This window comes from Enhydra lutris, unplaced genomic scaffold (genome assembly GCF_002288905.1).
Source record: "Enhydra lutris kenyoni isolate GAN:26980312 unplaced genomic scaffold, ASM228890v2 scaffoldscaffold21, whole genome shotgun sequence".
Classification (NCBI taxonomy): Eukaryota; Metazoa; Chordata; class Mammalia; order Carnivora; family Mustelidae; genus Enhydra; species Enhydra lutris.
The window spans coordinates 70,674,058-70,697,352 of NW_019154105.1; the positions used below are offsets into that span (position 1 = coordinate 70,674,058).

The 23,295-nt window shown below is 35.8% G+C and overlaps 1 protein-coding gene across 2 annotated transcripts in view; it reads left to right on the forward strand.

The window, feature by feature from the left end:
* Window positions 1–6,706: 6,706 nt before the first annotated feature.
* The window catches only part of LOC111149029 (inositol polyphosphate-4-phosphatase type II B), a 372,027-nt gene continuing 355,438 nt past the window's right edge, over window positions 6,707–23,295 (forward strand). For both annotated transcript variants that reach the window (XM_022505917.1, XM_022505916.1), the window contains exons 1-2: window positions 6,707–6,797; window positions 9,833–9,877. In XM_022505917.1, the coding sequence (XP_022361625.1) occupies window positions 6,707–6,797; window positions 9,833–9,877 (136 nt within the window). The remainder of the gene's footprint in view (window positions 6,798–9,832; window positions 9,878–23,295) is intronic.

The window sequence follows — 23,295 nt, forward strand, 5'->3', positions numbered from 1 at the left end:
CTAAGACTTATTTTGTGCCCAAACACATGGTCTATCCTAAAAAATGTTCCATGTCATCTTGAGAAAAAAAAAAAATTTTGCTATTGTTGGGCATAATGTTCTGTATATATCTGATGATTCCATTTGGTCTGTAATATTGTCCAAATCCACTTTGGTCCTCACTGATTCTCTGTCTAGATGATCTGTCCATTGCAGAATGTGGGGTATTACAGTCCCAAACTATTATTGTATTTTTGTTGATTTTTCCGTTTAGCTTTTTCTTTTGTTTTGTTTTTGATTTAGCTTTATTTTGCTTTATATATTTAGATGTTACAGTATTGAGTGTATACAATTGTTGTATTTTCTCGATGTATTGATCTGTTTATCACCATATAATGATCTTCTTTGTCTCTTTTTACCATTTTTAATTTAAAGTCTTTTTTGTCTGATAGAATTATAGCTACCCCTGCTTTATGTTGGTTATCATGTTCTTGAAATGTCTTTTTCCATCCCTTGATTCTCAGTCTGTCTCAAGTGAGTCTCTTGTAGACAGCATATTGATAGATCTTATTTTTTAAAACCATTCAGCAATTCTGTGTCTTTTATTGGAGAATTTAATCCATTTTCATTTAAAGTAATTATTAGTAAGTGAGGGCTTATTTTTCCATTTTGTCAATAGTTTTCTAGTTGTTCTATAGTTCTGTTGTTCCTTGTTTTATTGTTGTTGTTGTTTTATCTTGTCTTTTTTGAGTTTCGTTTTTTTGGTATTTGTATGCTTTGAGTTTTTTGTCATATTCTTTTGAGTAATTACTACAGGATTTCTCCTTATGGTGGAAAATCTTAAAAGATCTTAAACTTATATTTTAAGCTTAAATTTAAAAATATATTTTAGAAAAATCTGAAATAACTTTAACTTATAACACTCTAAACTGATAACAATTTAACTTCAATAGAGTTTTTGAATTAACACTTTTACTTCTCTGCCACCTCACAGTTTAGACTATTGCTGTTACAATTTACATGTTTGTTTGTTTTTTTTTAATAGTTTTCCTAATAAGAGATCATTGTAGTTATGATTCTTTAAACTACTTTTTTTAACTTTCTCATTGGGATTGTAAGTGAATTATAAACCACTATTACCAGATTGTAGAATTTATCTATGACTCTATATTTACCATTAAATCTCTGGTGAGTTTTACACCTTTTATATTTTTATGATCTAAATTAGTTTTCTTTTATTAAAAAGATTTTATTAATTTATTTTTTGTGTGAGAGAGAGAATGCATGAATGAGGAAAGGGGACAGAGGAGATGCAGACTCCCTGCTAGGCAGGGAGCTCAAAATGGGGCTTGATCCCAGGGTTCTGGGATCATGACCTGAGCCAAAGGCAGGTGCTTAATTGACTGAGCCCCTGGGGTACCCAATATATATTTTTTTAACTTTCATTCAAAGAACACCCTTCAGCATTTCTTGTACGGCAGGTCTGGTGGTAATAAATACCCTCAGCTTTTGTTTGTTAGTAAATTCTTTTTCCTTCCTTTGTTTCTGAAGGATAGCTTCACCAGGTATAGAATTCTTGGTTGATAGTTATTTTCTTTCAATATTTTGAATATATCATTACATTCTCTCCTGTCCTGAAAAAATTCTGTTGAGAAATCTGCTAATAGTCTAATGGGGGTTCCCTTGTATGTAACTTTTCTCTTTTCTTTTGATGCTCTTAAAATTCTTTCATTGTCTTTGACTATAGACAATTTAATTATACTGTGCCTCAGTGTAACCCTATTTAAGTTTAACTTTTTAGGACCTTCTGGGCTTCATGGATCTGGATGTCCATATCTTTTCTTTTCCCCAGATTCAGGAACTTTTCAGCCATGCTACTTCACACATATATAACTTTTTGTCACTTTTTCTTTCTCTTCTCTTTCTGGCATTTTCATACTGTGCATATTGTTTTTTTTTTTTATTCTCTACTATAATTTATGTAGGCTTTCTTCACTCTTTTTCATTCTTTTTTTCTTTTTCCTTCTCTGATTGGTAATTTTCAAAGTCTTATCCTTCAAGTGAGTGATTTTTTTCTTTTCTTTTTTTTTTTTTTTTGCATGTTCAGATTCTTTTAAAACTCTCTATTGAGTTAGTTAGTTTGGTTATTGTATTTTTCAACTCTAAAATTTCCATTTAACTGTGGTTTTTTTTGATGGTAGCTATTTCCTTATCCAACTTCTCATTTTGCTCATGCATTTTTTTCTAATTTTATTTAGTTGTGTGTCTGTGCTTTCTTGTAATTCACTAAACTTCTTTAGATGATTGTTATGAAATCTTTATTTAACAGTTCATAGATCTCCATTATTTAGGGTCAGGTATTGGAGCTTTATTAATTTCCTTTGGTGATGTGGTGATGTTATATTTACCTGTTTTTTGTGTGTGTGTTTGATCTTTGTGTCCTTATTAATGCTATTTGTTTATTTTAATAATTAAGCCCCTCTCCTAAACTTACAAATTTTCTTTGGTAGAGACAGCTCTTCAACAGTCAACTCAGTTTGGGTTTCTGGGTTCGTCTTCTGGTAATGTCCTTGGGCAGGTGGGGCCTGCTATTATGGTCTTTTTGGGGGCAAATTCTGAAGGGAGTGTCTGGGGTGAAATATTTTTATAGTATTTTTATAGTATTATGACTGAAATATTTTTATAGTATCATGGGCTTGGTTTCCTACCCAACTGAAGCTGTAGGATTGGGTTCCATGCTTGCTTGGATTCTCTGGTGAGGTTTACTGGATGGTCAGGACTGGGTTCAATATTTGATAGTGGGTAGAGCTATGAATTGACTTCCCTGGCCTGGCAGGACAGTAGAATGGGACTCTGGGCCTGTATAAATTGTTTGGGGACCTGAATCAAGCCAGAGTGTGCATTGAATCCCCTGGTCAGGTGAGGTAACTAGTTTTGCTCTGCAGGTAGGGGAAGTCACAGGCTCTGCTCTCTGTTCAAGTGCCACTGTATATTGGGCTGTTGAATGAGCTATGCAGATTTCCCCAAGCTCTGGTTAGTTTCCTTGGTTGGACAGACTGAGAGTTGTATTAGAGATAAGTGGGGTTACAAATTAGATTCTCTGCCCAGGAGCAGTGGGAAAAGCAGCTCTGAAGCCATAAAGCTTTTTTTGTTGTTGTTGTTCTCTTAACTCAAGACAACCCCCACCCCAAGTTCCCTGACTTAACACAGCATGGCCACTAAGTTTGTTCTGCAAACTATTGGCTCTGACTGTCCACCTCTCAGCTGGAGTGCCACGGGTCCACACAGCTTCCGGGAATTGCCAGGCCTTCAATTTGGATGGAGCTGGAAGACAACCTCTACAGTATATCTCAGCTCCCTTTACTAGGCAGTAGGGGGAAGGGCTGCTCTATTTACTCTCAATTTCCCAAACGGGTTCTCTGGTTGAGAGGAATGGGAGCTAACCTCAGCCTTGTCTGTGAATTAATCCCCTTGTCTCTGTGTAACGCTGGAACACTTTATACTGGCTTTGCTCTGGGAGTGATCAGCTTTGTCTGCCAGACTCTCAGCTTGAGTAACTTAAGTCTATTAATCTTCCAGGAGGTGTCATCAGAAGATATTCTTTGCTCCCTTGCTTGGGCAGAAAGAGAAGGTACTACTGCAAGGTAGACTTAATTTCTCAGATAGGTTTTCTGGTTAAGAAGGGCTGGAAGCTACTTTCTCTTAATTTAATGACCTTGTTTACTTGAGAAATACCCATTAGAGTGATGACATTGTTTCCTCAGCTGTTCTTCTCTTCTTCTCCTCCTGTCACTGCCAGTGCCTTACTAGCTAATTTCTCTTCTCGCTCCCCTGAATGGTTTTGCACCTTAAGGTTCAATCTTCAGTCATCCTTTTTTCTCACTACATGCACTTGCTTTCAGTGACTTTATGCATATCTTTGATTTCCACTATTAGTCAATGATTTCTAAAAATATACTTTTTGAGCCTTAATATCTCCCTTAAAATCCAGACTCATGTCTGTTTTCTGAATATTTTAAGACATTTCAAAAACCACACTGTTAGAACTAAACTCATCATCCTTTACTAAAATCCCTCCTTCTTTCTACTTCCAGATAGTTTAGTAGTCCATAATTTATTGGTTTTTACCTGAAATTCCTCTCTTTCATCATCTCAATTCTAAAGTGCTTCTAATTCCATTTCTAAGGCTAGGTAATTCCATTTAATAAATAGCCCTTTACCCCATTTAATAATTTTCTTTGGAATCCAGATTCTCTTCTCTCATTGTCTGTTTCTATTTTGACCTAGATTCTCTTTATTATTTTCTTTTCCTAGAATATTAAAATAATCTCCAAACAAGCTTGTTATCTTATTAAGTTTCCACCTTCTAGTACATTCTCTACTTTGACATCCAGTAAACTTTCTAAAAATCAAATATAATCATGTCACTCTCTTACAATAGGTATATCTCATGCAGCTTCTTTTTGCTCTGAGAATTAAGTTTAGTAATCTAGTTGACTTTTTAAAATATAATTGTGGGGAAAAATAATAAAATGAAATATATTTGTGGTATGTAGAAAATAAATCTATTCTTGTGCATGATCTCCCAACCAAAAAATTTCCAAATAGACAAAGAAAAGGAACTATTGTACTTAACCATAACTGTAGGTAAATGCTGTATTTACCACCAAGAAAATGCAGTGGTTTTCTAGAGCTTTTCTAGTAACATAACTGATTCTTTCTGAGGAATGTCCCTTGTTAATAGGTATCATATATGAAATTTTTCCTCTGATGCAACAAAGGTAGAATAAAAATGATTAAAATCATAACAGGTTGTCATATGATCCATGTCTTATGTATTTGGCTTCATTCTCTGTGAAATTGAATTTATTTTTCAGTTTTGAATGAGTGAGATAAACCTGTAAGGAGACCATGTTAGTGTTTGCAGGCATCTTCAGTCCTCTCCATCCACCCAAAAGTACACACTCACTCATACAGAGAGTTTACATTTATTTTATGAATTATTCATCATAGTGTGCTGAGCCATTGTTTTGCTAGGATTTACCCATATTGCCTTATTTAGGTTTCCTTTTCAATTTTTAAGATAACTGATCAAGATTAGGGATTGAGTTTTTGGTGAAGAAGTATAAGGAAGTTAACAAAGTCCTTGTATCCAAGTCCCACATGCATGGCAGTCTTCCACAAATATTATCCCACTAATGCTAATGAATTTGTCATAGAATATGGTTCCATGAATATGTGTCTGTCCTTATCAGAAGCAACTTCTAAATTTAAATAGAAATTAAAAAATAGAAAAAATAGAATTAAAAAAATAGAAAAAAAAATTGAAATCATTATCTTAATTTAAATTATAAATTTTCAGGGGTGCCTGGGTGGCTCAGTGGGTTAAAGCCTCTGCCTTCGGCTCAGGTCATGATCCCAGAGTCCTGGGATCCAGCCCCGAATCGGGCTCTCTGCTCAGCAGGGAGCCTGCTTCCCCCTTTCTCTCTGCCTGCCTCTCTGCCTACTTGTGATCTTTGTCTATCAAACGAATAAATAAAATCTTAAAAAATATATATATATGTGGATAGATAGATAGATAGATAGATAAATTTTCAAATTGATGGATTTGGTCTAATTGATAGCACAATGGCCCTTTACCCAGGCTTTTAATTCTTGTTGTATCCTAAAAAACCGATGTGTATTTATCTGCAACTTTATTATAATATTTTCTAAAGATTCAAGATGCTTTCTGGATTTAATTTTTGCCAGATGATCTTTAAAAACCAGAGCAGAATTGCAATGAAGATGCTTTGTTAAAACAACAAAGACTAAGGCTGTGGATTAGTGAAGTTGGAGACCAAATCATTTTTCTAATTCATTCTTGGTCATATATATCAGGCTAAATATCAAAATGAATTTGAAACTATTTGAGGCTATCTGCATAGGGTATTAAATTCTTGGAGAGTCTTTCTTCCCCATGCTGATTTTCATGTTACCATTATTTTCATTTCCCCTTGAGCTTTAGCTATTTAGAATTATGATTCATTCTTTTCACCATATACCCTGATCATTAACCAATTAAAACTTTATCAGGCAGAGAAGCAAGAGAGTCTATGGATAATGACGAGGCTGGAAAATTTCTTGTACAACTTGTCGGCTCAAACTGGAAGGAGAGTATCATGCCAAATTATCTTTACGTGCTCATGAATAATGTTCTAACAAAGGTGGATGGAGACATGACCATAAAGCATAGTTCTAATGGAAGGAATAATAGTAATATCCACCTTGGTAACACATGCTAATGTCTCAACAAGATGTTATCTGCTCTTGCTGCTAAATTTGATGCATATTAAGTTAGCAGCCCCTATTGCTATCTACTATTTTACAGAATGAACTAGAAGAGAAAGAATACAGCTTTCAGGATCTGCAAATCCCTCATATGATGATAAAATAATTGCATAGAGAATACCCATTTAACTTAGAGTTTATGACATATTAAGTGGGTGGATTGATCTTAAAAATAAAAGTGAGATAGGCAGGAAGGAATTTGTAGTTTCTACCTGTCTTTATTTATACTGAACTCTGAAATAACTGAGATTTTTGATTTTTCTATTTCCTAAATGCAGAATTTCAGAGTGGAATATAGGCCTTTAATGTGAAAAAACATCTGTATTAAACCAGGAATCATTGTCAGTAACATTTGGACACAGAAATTTGGAGGATTAAATAAGTGTGAAAGTTGATCATGGAGATCAAAGAGGAAGGAGCATCAGAAGAAGGCCAGCACTTTCTTCCCACACCACACGCAAATGATACTGGGGACTTCCAGTTCACAAGTAAGTGTATGTTCCCTTTTCTATAACTCTCTGAAAATGCAAATTAGATCAACTAAACACACATGTGTGTGTAATCACAGAAACCTTGGTTCTAACAAATGACATGAAATTCACTTTTTCTCATTTGCACTATTTATTTTATTATAGTGTGTCTATAATGTGCGTCTCATCTTTTATCTTTTTTTTTAAGATTTTATTTATTTATTTGACACAGAGAGAGAGAGATCACAAGTAGGCAGAGAGGCAGGCAGAGAAGGGGAAGCAGGCTCCCTGCTGAGCAGAGAGCCTGATGCTGGGCTCAATCCCAGGACCCTGAGATCATGACCTGAGCTGAAAGCATAGGCTTAACCCACAGAGCCACCCAGGCACCCCATTATCTTGAGTGAGATAGATGATAGTCTATGAAATGGTTAAATATCAAATAGTAGAACCAAATTCTTGAATGTGTATTAAGGCATTAATAAATACTTTTTTAAAAAATATTTATTTATTTATTTGACAGACAGAGATCACAAGGAGGCAGAGAGGCAGGCAGAGAGAAAGGAGGAAGCAGGCTCCCTGCTGAGCAGAGAGCCCGATGCGGGGCTCGATCCCAGGACTCTGGGATCATGACCGTAGCCGAAGGCAGAGGCTCTAACCCACTGAGCCACCCAGGTGCCCCATTAATAAATACTTTTTAAGTACAACTTGTATTTAGCATTTATATAATCTCATGTGAAATTATTGTTTGGGGGAGGCGGCCAAGTGGCTCAGCTGTTGAAATCTGCCTTCAGTTCAAGTCATGATCCCAGGGTCCTGGAATCAAGCCCCACTTCAGGTCCCCAGCTCAGTGGGAAGCCTGTTTCTCACTTCTCACTCCCCCTGCTTGTGTTCCCTCTCTCACTGTGTCTCTCTCTGTCAAATAAATAAATAAATCTTTTTTTAAAGGAATTATTCTTTTAACATAGAAATGTTCTCTTTAAAATCAAAAGCATGTAGGGGCACCTGGGTGGCTCAGCGGTTTAAAGCCTCTGCCTTCAGCTTGGGTGATGATCCAAGGGTCCTGGGATCCAGCCTGCATCTGGCACTCTGCTCAGCGGGGAGCTTGCTTCCTCCTCTCTCTCTCTGCCTACTTGTGATCTCTGTCTGTCAAATAAATAAATAAAAATCTTAAAAAAAAAAAATCAAAAGCATGTAAGTTAAAAGCACTAGGGCACAACGGTTACCCTAGACATGTAGATTGTCACTGCTATACCTGAAAGCACTAAGTCACATAAATCAAACAAGCAAGGAGATTTCCCAATATTTGCATTTGGGCATTAGAATTGGTTTTTGTCCTACTCAAGTAATTAAAATCATTGGAAAAATTGTGTTTTCTCTCATGCTTAAAATTCTAGAGTTTGTTTTATTTTTTAGTATGAATTGTGTTTTTTTTTCTTTTCAGAAGACTTTAATTTACATTATAAAAATAATCTTTAGAAAACAGTATTGGTTGGAAAAGCTTTCTAAGAAATTTGGTTGTCAAAGCTTACAGCAGTTGTTAATAACTTTAAAAAAAATCACACTACTTGAACAGAAATCGACCTAATGATTGTCACTCTCATCTCTCTTGGAAAGTGTAAAATTTTTAACCATGGTATTATTAAATGTCAACAGGAGAAAAAAATAAATGGTTATCATGCAAAAAAGTGTTAACTCGGGATGCCTGGGTGGCTCAGTTGCTTAAGCATCTGCCTTAGGTTTAGGTCATGATCCTAGAGTTCTGGTATCCAGCCCCACATGGAGGCATGGGGGGGGGGGTTTGATGCTCAGCGGGGAGTCTGCTTCTCTCTCTGCCTGCATCTCTCTCCTGTTTGTTTGTTTGTTTGTTTTTGTTGTTGTCTTTTTAATGATTTTATTTATATCTTTGACGGAGAGAGATAGCCAAGGAGGGAACACAAACAGGGGAGAGTGGGAGAGGGAGAAGCAGGTTCCCCACTGAGCGGGGAGCCCATATGGGACTGAGCCACTAAGACATCCACCTATCCCATTTGTGTGCTTGCTTTCTTTCTTAGTCCCTGACAACTAAATAAAATATTTTTTAAAGTGTTAACCCTGTAAATAAAAAATAGTTTTTATACAAAGAGGTAGTTCTAACAATGTATTAGTAGTACAAAGTTTAAATTGTATTTGGTAAATATACCAGTAGAAATAAATAAGAAAATTATTTTAGTAATGTCCTTACATTTACTACCAAATGATTTACTTTTACATAAATTTTATCTGCTAGTTTGGCCACCCATGAGACATAATAAGAAGTGGCATCCAAGTTCTCATCCACTTTTGTTTAGAAGCCCCTGAGATTTGTGTGGCCATCAGATATCCACATTATCATATTATAGCACATAATCACTTGCCACAGCCTGATCTTGCTACCTTGTAACCACTACATGTTCTCAGCCCTTACTTTTGTTCTCAGACTATCCCTTCACTTCACTCTAAATCATTTAGCCATGTTATTAGATTTCTTAAAAATCAAGAAAAAAGGAATAGAGACATTTAGCAGAACATTGATTTGAGCTATCAGTAAGTTGGCAGAATAACCACCACCATAATGTCTTTCATCACCTTATTAGAGATAGCTCTTTAATTAATAATTTACAATTTACAGCAGGCTGGACTGATTTGAAAGAAAAATCTGTATGAGAGTACTTTTGTGAGGTCATCTTTTTAAAGGCTTTGCCTCTGTCTATATGCATCTAAGAGAAAATAACAATTGAATAATACATTTTAAACTTATCAAAGCTATAAAAAACAATTATTTTTTTCAGTTTCTTTATAGCCAAAGAGCTAAGTAGATCAGTCAAAACTGTCAAAAGCCACATTTAGTTCTGCTACAAATATGTACTCCCTGAAAACAGACTGCTTATAAATTTGGACAATTAACTGAGATAATTCTTTCTGCCAAATAATGTGTTTATACATTCTGGGCAGGGTGAAGCATAGTAAGATGTATTGACATATTTTTGATAATAAGTTAAATACTTTTCATCTGAATTCTTACTCATTATTTATAGGTATTCAGAAGACGCCAAATGAACCACAGTTGGAGTTCATCCTTGGTAAGGAATTCTGTCTTATTTATACTGATAAATAGAATAGTTATATATATATATATATATATATATATAGTTTATAACCTTAGGTGCCTATATCATTATATTACTACTTATATCATTATATAATTTACAAACTTTTATGAACATTGTTCTATAAAAAGCTTTCATTCTTTAAGGTATTACTCTGAGGTGGGTGGCGGGAGGGGTAAAATAATAAAGGAGATTAAGGGTACACTTATGATGAGCACTGAGAAATGTTTTGAGATTATTGGATCATTATATTGCATACCTGCAACTAACACAACACTGTTTTCATTATATGTCAGTTTAAAAAATAATAATAATAATGATAAAGCTGGGGGAGGGGATCATTCTATGTGATGTCACTTCTCCCAACTTGTAAGTAAAGAATCTAAGCTGTGGAGTAGGTCAGTTCACTACCCAAGGGTATAGGGTTCAGTGGTGACAGAGTTGTACCTCTCAATCAGGTCAGCTGACCACAGATCTGGAGCCCAGCGCTCATCCTAATATAGTGACTAGACTTTGCTGCTAACCAACATTTCTCAAAATCCATGTTTATTTCCTCCTTGAACTGGAGACTGAGCTCATGTAGTGCTCCTTTATGCCATATACAAGGTTCCTGCCTTTTTTTTTCAATGTCACATATTGAAAAATTTCCTTTCTCTTCCACCTTGATTTTGTGGACAGATCCTTAATATTTGCGAATATCACTATAATTCAAAACTTTGATTTGCTTAAGCAACTTTAAAGATCTGTCACATGTAGAAATTTGTAACTTGGTCCAAGGAAGAGTTAAAAATGTTCACTCTGTGGCTGATCCACTGCTTAGCTAGTTAGTGGGACCTGCTTTGTGTCTGAATTTGCATGACTGCAAAATGTCATTCGGGAATTAGCTGCAAAATGGTATTTGAAGAGGGTAAAAACGTGGTTCATATAAACCATTTAGAGAGGGTTTTTTCCTTTTTATAATTCTAAAATGTTTTGAAAACAATGAGGTTTTATAGAGTAATAATACAGGTATTCAATTTCCTATACAGAAACCAGATATCTAAATCTTTAAATATTAATATACATGTTTTCTGAAGTTATGGGAGAATTGAAATACGTACATTTACTATCTATAGTAGTTTTTAGTGGTTTGAAGTCTCAATTATTCTGAATATATATTTTCATTATATGATGAAATAGGTTTCAAATTTATACCCTTTGCTCAAAATATTTTATATATATATTATATAATATATATTATATTTTGAAGTATATTTTGAAGTATAACTTTTTTGAGATAATAACTATATATAATAGGTTCACAGCACAATTGAACAGAAAGTACAGAGATTTTCCGTATGCCCTCTAGCCCCATAAATGCATAGCTTCCCCTATCAGAGTGGTACATTTGTTACAGTTAAAGAACTTATATTGACACATCATTATTATTCTAAGTCCATAGTTTACATTTGGGTTCATTCTTGTTGTTATTCATCCTACAGATTTGGATAATGTATGATGGCATATATCTACTACTAAAATATCATACAGACTATCTTCATTGTCCTAAAAATCCTGTGTGCTCAGACTGTCCATCCCTCTCTCCCCTAACCTTTGGCAACTACTGATATTTTTTAATTGTCTGTCTAGTTTTGTCTTTTCCAGAATGTCATATTGTTGGAATCATACAGTATGTAACCCTTTCAGATTGGCTTCTTTCACTTAGTAATGTGCATTTAAGTTTCCTCTATGTCTTTTCATGGCTTGATAGTTCATTAGAATATTCCAGTGGTTGGATGTAGCATAGTTTATTTGTCTACTCACTAAGGGATCCCTAATAAGGGATATCTTAGTTACTTCCAAATTTTGGTAATTATGAATAAAGCTGTGTGCAAGTTTTTGTGTAGACATAGTTTTCAACATCCTAAGATAAACACCAGGGAACACATTGTTATGTGATAAGAATATGCTTAGTTTTGCAAGAAATTTCCAAACTGTCTTGCAAAGTGCCTGTACCATTATGCATTCCCACCAGCAATGCATGAGCGTTTCTGTTACTCCACATCTTCACCAACACTTAGTGTTGTCAGCGTTCTAGACTTTGGCATAATTCATTTAAAAAATTTTTGTTACAAATGTAGCTAATGTGCTGTAAGTTAAGGAATCTGGATTTTTTTGTTTTCCCAGGTATTAAGAAACAAATGTGAAAACTCAGGAAATTTCTGTGGTAACACCTAAACAGTTATATGTATTTTTTTCTAGAGAGTTCTCAGATGGTGTCAGATTTAGAAATAACTTGTTTCAGAAAGGGAGCTGAGTAGCAAAAGCAGCCTAGGTACCTCTTGACTCAATATAACTTGCTCCTTGAGACTTTATCTATTTACCTTTCATTTTTAAGGGAGGAAATTCTTCTTTACTTTTTTAGTAGGATTTCAAGGAGTAAAGATTTGTTAGAGTAACTTAGTGTATTTCAAAACACAGATAAAACCTTCTTATTTACACCCTGGAGAACAAGGTGAAACCTGAAGGCGGCAAAGACAATTGGTGGAGAGGTTGTTAGTCAAACATGGAGACCAGCTTTCAAGAGACAGGGAGCCTAGGCCAAATGCATATTCTTTTTCAAATGAAGTTATCTGTCTTGTTCAAAGACCTAGCTATATTTTTTTGTTTTGTTTTGAAAGCCCAGTCAAATTCAATGACAATGTTGTCGTCACTTATATTTCTGGCTTTAAATCAAAGACTTAAGAGAGGAGCAACTGTGAGAATTTGTTCATAATAATATTCCTCTCATAAAAAAACTTCAATTTTCTTTTATCATATTTATTCAAAAAAGCCACTAGAATTCTTAACAAAGATAATTTTATCTTATCATGTGGAAAAAAAAATGCCTTATAAGTAAACAAAGTTATTTAGAGTCTTCAGGAAATTGTGTTGTTGATCCTGGATGATGAATTTCCCTAAACTGTTTCTTATGCTTCTAGCATTTTAAATTCCTCAATCGTAGTATTTCTTAAATTAAAAAAAAAAAAAAAGACTTTAAAAAACTACTCTACATTAAAATTAAACTCATGTACGTTTTACTGTATTTTTTGGTACATTTTTCTTTGAGTTTTTTAATCCCACATATTCTTTATGACTCACCAACTAGTTAACTTCATAATAATGAGAGAATAATAGTTTCTTAAGTATTTTTGTCATTATTTAAAAATGCATATGCATTTAATTAAAAAAAGACATCTTAATAAAAAAAATTTTAGAGAATTAAAGTCAGAGGCTTTTGTTCCACCTAATCTTTCAACTAAATTATTGATATTTGAGTCTTGATTCTTGCCAAAATATTTAAATAAATTGAGAATTTCAATGATTTTGCTTTTAAATTGGGAAAACAGCTACACTAATTTTCCTAGGTGTCATATTGCTTTCTATGTTATTTTCCATTGAGGATTTGTTTCTGCCTCGTCTGTATGCCATTATAAAATCGCTGTATCTTGCTGAAGTTCCTCTGCTACATCTTTATTCAAGTAAATGAGGTAGGAGATACTTAGTCAATTGAGCAAGCTAATTGGTTAAAAATGTCTTGAGAACACAAGTTCGGCATTTACTGAAAAAGTGAGTATTTCAGGTCTATTGCCATTACATTTCTAGTGGTTTACTGATTTAAATTATGTAACTCACCCTTACATCTGCAACCTTACTTCCACATTTTTCTCATTCTTTCATTTAAATACATTGATACCTTTTTTATGTCCACAAAGAGGGAAATAATTAAAAACTCAAGAGAACACAGATTTTCTTACAGTTTAATAAAATTGTTTTTTTTATTTTAACAAAGTAAACATTTGAATAGAGGGATCCTGGGGTGCCTGGGCAGCTCACTGGATTAAGCACCCAATTCTTCATTTCAGCTTAGGTCAAGAACTCAGGGTCATGGGATGGAGCCCTACCTCAGGCTCTCTGCTCAGCAGGCTAGTCTGCTTGTCTCTTTCTCTGCCCTTCCCTCTCCCTCCCCCTGCTTGCATATGCTCTCTCTCTCTCTCTCTCTCTCCAAGAAAGAAAGAAAGAGAGAGACAAAGAAAGAAGGAGAGAAAGACAGGAAGGAAGGAAGGAAGGAAGGAAGGAAGGAAGGAAGGAAGAAAAGAGAGATCACTTCTTAAAATCTGGGTACATTTCTTTTGAAACCACTGTGGAAAATATATAGAGAAGACAAATCTTAACAAAGATATAAAAGAACTATTATCTATTTCTTAGGTTTATCTTCCCAGTTATACTTATAAATGATGCTTTCATACATCATTATGCTTTTATACATCTTCATTTACTGGCTCCAAAGTCAATAGAATACTTATGCATATGTTTTCATATTTTTATGTGGATACTACATATTATAAATCCAAAACAGTAGCTACTAATGTATGTTAAAATAGAAGAGATGGCTTGTGTGTGTGTGTGTGTGTGTGTGTGTGTGTGTGAGTGTGGTGAATGTGTTCTTTGTGTTCTTTATTTGACACTATGAAGTTATATTCTTAAAATAATTTATACCTTGATGACTGATACCTAATGGAAGCCAATGACTAGATATAGGGTGCATTGAAAGACACATTGTAGACATCAGCAGCCTCAGTGTCAATTATGATAGGAATGAAAAGGCATGGATGCTGGAGTGAAATCTCTAACAATACAAATCATTCATTCATACATATTGCATTGAGAGCATAGAAAACTTGTAAGTAAATAATTTCAAGCAGTGTTAAGTTCTATGTAGATAGTAAACAGAACAACTCTATAGAACATGTTTGGGGGAGATGTAATTGACTTGGGAGATGTAGGGACTATTTTATTTTATTTTTTTATATTAACTTATAATGTATTATTTTCCCCAGGGGTACAGGTCTGAATCATCAGGCTGACACAATTCATAGCACTTGCTATAGCAACATACCCTCCCCAATGTCCATAACCCAACCACCCTCTCCCTACTCCCCTATCCCCAGCAACTCTCAGTTTGTTTTATGAGATTAAGAGTCTCTTACAGTTTGTCTCCCTCCCGATACCATCTTGTTTCATTTTTTCCCTCCCTACCCCAATGATCCCCTGCCCTGCCTCTCAAATTCCTCATATTGAAGAGATCATATGATAATTATCTTTCTCTGAATGACTTATTTCACTCAACATAATACCCTCTAGTTCCATCCATGCCATTGCAAATGGCAAGATTTTGGGGTGTTTTTTTTTTAATGGCTGCATAATATTCTATTGTATTTATATATACCACATCTTCTTTATACATTCATCTGTTGATGGACATCTAGGCTCTTTCCATAGTTTGGCTATTTGGACATTGCTGTTATAAACATTCAGGTGCATGTGTCCCTTCGGATCCCTACATTTGTATCTTTAGGGTAAATACCCAGTAGTATGATTGCTGGGTCGTAGGGTAGCTCTCTTTTCAACTTTTTGAGGAACCTCCATACTCTTTCCCAGAGTGGCTGCACCAGCTTGCCAACAGCATAAGAGGGTTCCCCTTTCTCTGCATCCTTGCCAACATCTGTCATTTCGTGACTTGTGGGACTATTTTAGATATAAAAGTCAAAGAAGGCCTCTGTGTGTCTGAAGGGACTTAGAATGTGGAAACTTATTTGGAAAGTGTCCATACCAAACATAAGACCCAAGTGACTTTCTCAGCGGGAGGGCCTGACTATAGTAAATATTTATGCAGCAGGTAATAGGGTTGTAAGAATGGGAATACTGGGGCTCAAGGGTAATGAATTGGGTTGCTGGTATGATCACGAATGAAACCAAGTTAGGAGTTGATCTGGTCTTGTAGTTAAAAAAAAAAAAAAAAAAGGCCTCAGAGGAAATGGCAGAATAGTGAAGAACCACTTGTTGGATGACTGGAATGCCAAAGTCAGACTAGGAGAATTCTGGGATTGAAGAAATACTGATCCACTGAGATCCTGGCTCCATGGCCTCTTCTAGTCTCCCTCGCTCCCTAACTACAGAGTAGCAGGATCTGCCCTGGCTGTTGGGTGCTGCCAAGCTTCTAGTGAGCAAGAGAGAGAGAGAGAAAGGGTTCAAAGCCAACAAATTGTTAAATCCCTTACCTTTTGTAAAACTATTTCATCTTTTAAGAATCCATATTTAAGTTATGGGATGATTTTTTCCAGAGACTTTTTCCTCTTGAAAGAAAATAGATCAACTCCTCCCCTACAGGTTTTATTAGTACATAAAATCAGACTAATCTGAGGCTCAAATTATTTAACAGAGACTCACTTCATTTTTCAGTTTTCTCTAAAATTGAGAAGTCTATAGCAATGGCTATAATTTTCATAGTAAGATAGTGAAAGCTGTCATAGATAAAAATCAATAATAGACAATGTAGAAATAAATCTGTTTTCTTGGCAACATGGTCATATATCATCATATATTTTCAGACATAGTTAACTCTCTTTATTTCCATTTTATCATTCCATTTCTAGACTTTTCTGCTAACACCTCAAATTCAGAATGGGTGAAAGAAAGTGCAGGCCAAAAAGAAAAAAGAAAAAAAAAGAAAGTACAGGCCACTGTATTTTATTCTCAAGAGTCAATCAACATATGTTGTTTAATTTTTATAATGAAACATACAGCCTTAAGAGGGAATACCATAAAATCATAAGAATGATCTGTCAGAAAGATAGTTTATTGAACAAGAGAATATAAAAATTGTCAAAGCAGAATAACAAACTACATGTACAACATGACCCTTATTTAACTCTCTTTGTACGCACAAAAGAATAAGATTGGAAGATAGGTATGAGTGTCTTTAACTGTGGTTATGACAAGTTAGTAGAATTCTTAATTTCTTTGTTCTACTTTCTCATATCTTCCCAAAATCTCTGCAATGTGCCCATTTAGATGTTATAATCAGGTGTTGTCATTTTAAAAAATGAATAACCTGGGTGCTTGGGTGTCTCAGTTGTTTAAGCGTCTGCCTTGGGCCCATGTCATGATCCTAGGGTCCTGGAATCGAGTCCTGCATCAGGCTCCCTGCTCAGCGGGGAGTCTGCTTCTCCCTCTCCCTCTGCCCCTGCCCCCTGCTTATGCTCTCTTTCTCAAATAAATAAATAAATAAATAAAAGCTTTAAAAAAATAAAAACATAAAAATGAATAACCTGAGTAAGCTGAACAACAAAAAGGGCGTAGCTAAAGGAGTAAAATTCCACTTTTTGTCTCCAATTAGCTCATTGTATAATTAGAGAGGTCAAATTAAGACTCCTGAAATCATTAAGAGATCTTTAAAAGCTAAGTGATTTTTAGGTTCTCTAATAATAAAAGAGATTGTGTAAAGAATCAAACCAGTATAGGAAGAAGAGTCAAAAAAGTCTTCCTAAGGAAGACTAACTGAAATCAATTCTTCAAGTATGAAAATAGGATTAAGAATAGGAAGAGGAAAAGAGGAATTACATTCCAGACTAGGAGAGCAGCATAAACAGACTCTTGGTGCTTGGAACAAGATAAAGACTTCAAATCCAGAACATACACATGCAAAAGGCATGCACTAAATACTTATTTAATATTATACCAAGCTTTATATAGAAAGGCCAGCCAACTTGTCTTCCTTGAAGAGAAAATGGAAAATGTGTTCTCAGACTTGATTCTTGATTCATCTACTTCTTGGTCTTTTCGAATAGTGGTATATATAGAAAAATTAGTGATTCCAAGCGTTTTATAAAAAATTAACTTCACATTCACTCTGTAAGCCATGCCATTTCTGCCATACATAATGTGACTAAATAGGCAAATTGAAATTTACCACTTGTGAAAACTATTTTTCTATGGAAATGAAGATTAAAAAAAGCAGTCTCATGGATATGCAACCCACTGTACAGCTATACTAGGTACATGGTGTGTATCATCCTAGAATTCAGTAATTAAAATTCAGTTTTATCACAACATTACATTATGGCACAATGACAAGATGTCCCTAGGTAGGTAAATTCAAATATTAGAGTGAATTTCAGAAAGGAAGGTTATTAAGCCTTTGCCCAAGAGGGTGTTGATTTTAAATACTTTGTTCTACTGTTGGATCATATATAAGGTTATGTGCACTGACTTTGGATTTTGAGTATAGAGCCATTCTATTTCTCATAGCCTGGTAGAGAGGAAAAAAGACAAAAAACCAGCAACAACAACAACAACAACAACAAACCCCAGAAAGTCATGTAAATTATGCTATCAGTTTTCTGCATTCAGAATTTGAAATGTGTATTAAAATGTGCTCAGACTGACAAGCTGCACAAAAACAGTCTCATCTCTTTATAGACACAGCTTTTATAGCTTGCTAGGGCCTTCATTAACCTGCATGTCAGGTCCATTCATACTTTATGAATTGCTATAAATCAGGAATTGTTTTATATGTTTCTCTAAAAGAAAAAAAAATCCTAGGAGGCCAAACTTACCAATTCTCTCCTATGTTCACACTTCTACTTTCCTGTTGGTCTGTGTTCTATAAATGACTATAAAGCTCTGACTTTTTTTAAAGTTCTAATGGGAAATTGGAAGATTTTAGTCTATCTTCTTTAGTATTTTCACCCTATACACAGTATGCTGTTCCAGCTAAAGGGAATATCAAGCACAGAAGTATATTTTTGTATTTAATTTTTACTGATAAGATATTCATTCTTATAAGCTGTAAGATCATCTTCCAGCCATAATAGAAGTATCTAGTAAAAATTAGATCATGTCTGTGCTTGTCCTATTTTGTTGCTTCATCATACATAGATGGCCATTCTCTTGATTCTTTTTTTTTTTTAAGATTTTTTATTTATTCATTTGACAGACAGAGATCACAAATAGAGAGGCAGGCAGAGAGAGAGAGAGAAGGAAGCAGGCTCCCTGCTGAGCAGAGAGTCCGATGCGGGGCTCGATCCCAGGATTCTGGGATCATGACCTGAGCCGAAGGCAGAGGCTTAACCCACTGAGCCACCCAGGCGCCCCCATTCTCTTGATTCTTGCAGTATGATACTTCCCTTACAAAACGTGGTTTTCCACTGAATAATATTCGGGGAACCTTCTAAATACAAGGCATTGTACAAAGTGCTGGGATCACAGTAATAGCACAGGAGTAGCTACCATTTTCTGAGAATCTATGATACTTAACGGTATTATGAAATGGTGGTTACCTCTTTACAAACAGAATGCCCTGTTTTCCTCGCCACAACTCCACAAGGTGATAACACTAAACATAACTAACATTTATCAAGTGTTTGTTTACCATACACTGTCCTCAGTAATTTACATAAATTGATTACTTTAAATTTCACAATTTAATTATGAGATAATTGTTCTATTATCAGTCACTTTTGTTTTATAGGAAAGGAAACAGGCATGAACTGGTCAAGTAATGAGCCCAAGATTTGAACCCAGGAATCTGAATACAGAGCATTCTCTCCTATATTATGTTCATTTGTGAGCTAAAAAATCTAAAATTCCCAGTGGTCAACTTTCCAAAGATCTTATGAAAGTTGAGTGACAAAGTCAGGATCCAAGTTGAGGGGGTACCTGGGTGACTCAGTCAGTTAAGTGTCCAACTATTGATTTCTACTCAGGTATTAATCTCTGGGTGAGGAGATTGAGCCCTGAGTCAGTCTCCAAGCTGGGCATGGAAGCTGCTGGAGATTCTCTCTCTCCCTCTGCCCCACCTCCCCCCATTCACATCCTTTCTCTCTCTCTCTCTAAAAGGAAGGAAGGAAGGAAGGAAGGAAGGAAGGAAGGAAGGAAGGAAGGAAGGAAGGAACTAAGGAAGGAAAGAAGGAAAGAAGAAAGAAAGAAAGGATCTAAGTTGTGTTCTGATTCTGAAGCTCCTGCTTTTAACCACCAGGCTATATCCCTTTCTTAATGATTCCTGCTTCCCAAGACTTTCTAGGAGGTGGTGGAGACAGACAACTACAATGCTAGGCAGATTATGATATGGGCAAAAGGTATACACTGACAACTATAGAAATACTGAGTAAACGGTAATTAAATATAACTGTGGCATCAGAACAACATCTCAGAAGAAGTGGCATTTGAACCAGATCTGGAAGGATAAGCAGGATTTCAGTTGGTATAGAAGGAAAACGAGACAATTCAGGAAAAGGGAGTAGCAAATTTTGTGAAACAAAAATCTAGAGCTCATTTTCCAAGGTGATGCATTTAATACTCACTTATGTATCCCTCTTTATTACTTATAATCCCACAACAAAAATAAATTAAGACTCTAGGAATTCTGTTGCAATATTTTATAATCATTGCACATTTATTAGAAACTGGATTTAAAATTCTAAATGAACACAACCCTTTAAACATTGTCTATTGCTAGCAAATTGTATTTGGGTGTCAGGAACAATTGAATCTTACTGACTTTGGGGTTATGCTAGATGAAATTCAAAAAAGGCTTAGCCATGCTGAGCTGGACTCAGTAAACTCTGCGGCCATGCTGTGCCCCTGACAACTGTCTACCTGTTTAGAGTTTGCAAACAGAAGACTCTTCCCTGGGGCGCCTGGGTGGCTCAGCGGGTTAAAGCCTCTGCCTTCGGCTCGGGTCATGGTCCCGGGGTCCTGGGATCGAGCCCCACATCGGGCTCTCTGCTCAGCAGGAAGCCTGCTTCCCTTCCTCTCTCTGCCTGCCTGTGATCTCTGTCTGTCAAATAAATAAATAAAATCTTAAAAAAAAAAAAAAAAGAAGAAGACTCTTCCCTTTCTTTAAGCTACCTCAATTTTGACAGCATCGGTTAACTTGCAATATATTTGAGGAGACATTTTCAAAACAACCATATACCAACAGCACAACAAAAATAATAGATAACAAATAGAAGTGGATTTGCATTTCAGGCTCAGAGTTCAGTCTACAGTCTGAGTGGGGAGGCAATATATTCACCAGTTAAGAGATGGGAGTGTGAAGCCAACTACAAGCATTTGAATCCTGTCTTTGTAACCACCTGGCTACTTGACCTTAGAAAAATTACACAGTGTCTCTGAATCTTTGTTTTCTTATCTATAAAATGGGAAGGGTACCAGTATCTACCTTATAAGATTTTGTTTTGTAGATCAGTATCTACCTTATAAGATCTATCTTATAAGAATTAAGTAAGGTAATGTACATAAAGCACTTAAACTAGTATCTGACATATACTTAATGACTGGTTAAGCTTTATTATTTGGAATATAACCTTGGGTGAGTATTCAATAAGAACTTCTTTGAGCAGGAGGTCTTAACACTATATTTTGGGGAATAATAATTGCCACCATTTATTGAACTTCTTCTAAGTGCCAGTTATTAGGCCATTTTTTATCTCTGTTTCTACAACTGACCCTTTAGGTGCTTCTCACTATTCATGTTTCACAGATAAATTCAGTCACTTGCCCAAGGGTATAAGGCTAGGAGGAGGAGAATATAGATTTTAACTCCAAAGGCCATGTTCTTTGTGGTTGAGTATTAAAAGTGCAGAAATGGGAAAGAGAAGACATTAAAGGCTATCTATGACCTGCATTATGTTTTTGTACTGCTGAAATAATTAGAGATTTAACTGGCAGAAGAGAAAATGAACCAATTAGAACTTCCTAATAGGTCTGTTGTGTGGGTAGTGGTTTCTAGAGTCTCAGGATTGAATGTCTGCTGCGGTCGGAGCACAGCCTGTTCTCGTTGACACTGGTCTAGATTCTAGTTTGGCACTCTTCAGAAATTGAGATCTGTGACATCGTTAATAAAGGAGAAGTATATGAGAAATCAAACTTCTCTTCCCACTTCCTGTTTGCTGCAACCGTATCACTTAATTAAAGTTATGTGGTAATAAAGTATGTTTATTCTCATCACATTTCTTTTTGAGTAATACAACATAGGATTTTTCGATTAAAGGAGGTCTTTGACCAGGTCTTCCTTCCCAGGCCAAAACTGATTCTTCACATACGTTTCGTGAATTATTTGTTAAATTAGATGGGCTTTTAAAAATGCTCACTTTCCACCTTTATTTGTGTCTTTTATCCCTGATCAACATGCCCGATCTAGTTTATTACTCTTTTTGTGTGATTTACCTCATTACTTTCGTCCTTCCATTGTCTAATTACTGAGATCTGCTGGTCACTGGAACAGGTCTACCTCTGCAGCATCTGTTGCTACTTATGGGTAATTGGGGAATTAGGACTACCTAGGGGCTTTGTTCATTAGGTGGTTTTGCTTTGCATAAAGTTGAAATCCGCAGAGGTTGTGAGGCAGCAAGATCCCCTGATGCTGCTATCTGTGTGACTGAAATTTATCAGTCAGCCTTCTTGTGGAGCAGATGGTATCCAAATGTATCCTCGGCCACCTGGGAACCGTGCCATGGGGAAGAGAAGAGACCTAGTAGAGTGAAACGCAGGATTAAAGAAAAGTCCCTTCATATTTCTAATGTACAAAGCAGTCTTTTCCCAAATGATTCTTACTTGAGCTTTGACCTTTTGCAATTGGCAAAGGTGGGACTATGCCCATTTCACAATGGAAGAAACTGATTCTCAGAGTTAAGTGACCTGCCTGTGGTCTTAGACCAAGCATGAGAAAGCTGCATTATGTTTTCAAATGTTCAAGCTTTTCAAGTGTTCTACCACTTACTCTCCTATTACCTCTACTTTACCAAGGACAAAAGATTGTTCTTGGCTGTTATCTATAGTGGTAAGGTCTCAGAAGTCCGTTTAAGGAAAAAGGTATTCCCAGGTCAAAACCTGTCCAAATTCAGAATATGAGCTTTAATGCCACATGAAACTTAAATACCCTCTCACTCTAAGCAATTTCACAGTCAGTGACTTTAAGCAACATTTATTTTGTTTCCAAAATTTGTAACTCTTACCTTCACTTTTCCATGGAGCTCCCAACTCCCATTTTCTTTTTTATTTATTTATTTATTTATTTATTTGACAGAGATCACAAGTAGGCAGAGAGGCAGGCAGAGAGGGAGGGGGAAGCAGGCTTCCTGCTGAGCAGAGAGCCCGATGTGGGGCTCGATCCCAGGACCCCGGGATCATGACCTGAGCCAAAGGCAGAGGCTTTAACCCACTGAGCCACCCAGGCGCCCCCCAACTCCCATTTTCAACCAGCTGGTAGCTCTCTCCACTTGTTCATCTAAAAGCTGATTTCTTGATTCTAATTCCTGTCCCTCCCAAAATGTTGTTCCTCCATGATGCCCAGCTGCATAAAGAGCATCACTATCCATTGAGTTATGCCAGTCCCCAAACTATAACCCTTTCTTGAATCTTCTTTTCCCCTAATCTCACATTAAATCCATCACCAAGTCCTATAATTTCTATGTTGAAAATATTTTCTGAATTTGACCAACTCCTTTCTTTGCTACTGCTTTTGTTCAGTTCTGAGCAGGTATCAGCTCTCACGGGAGCCAGTTAGGGGAGTCCTTATGGGAAGCTGT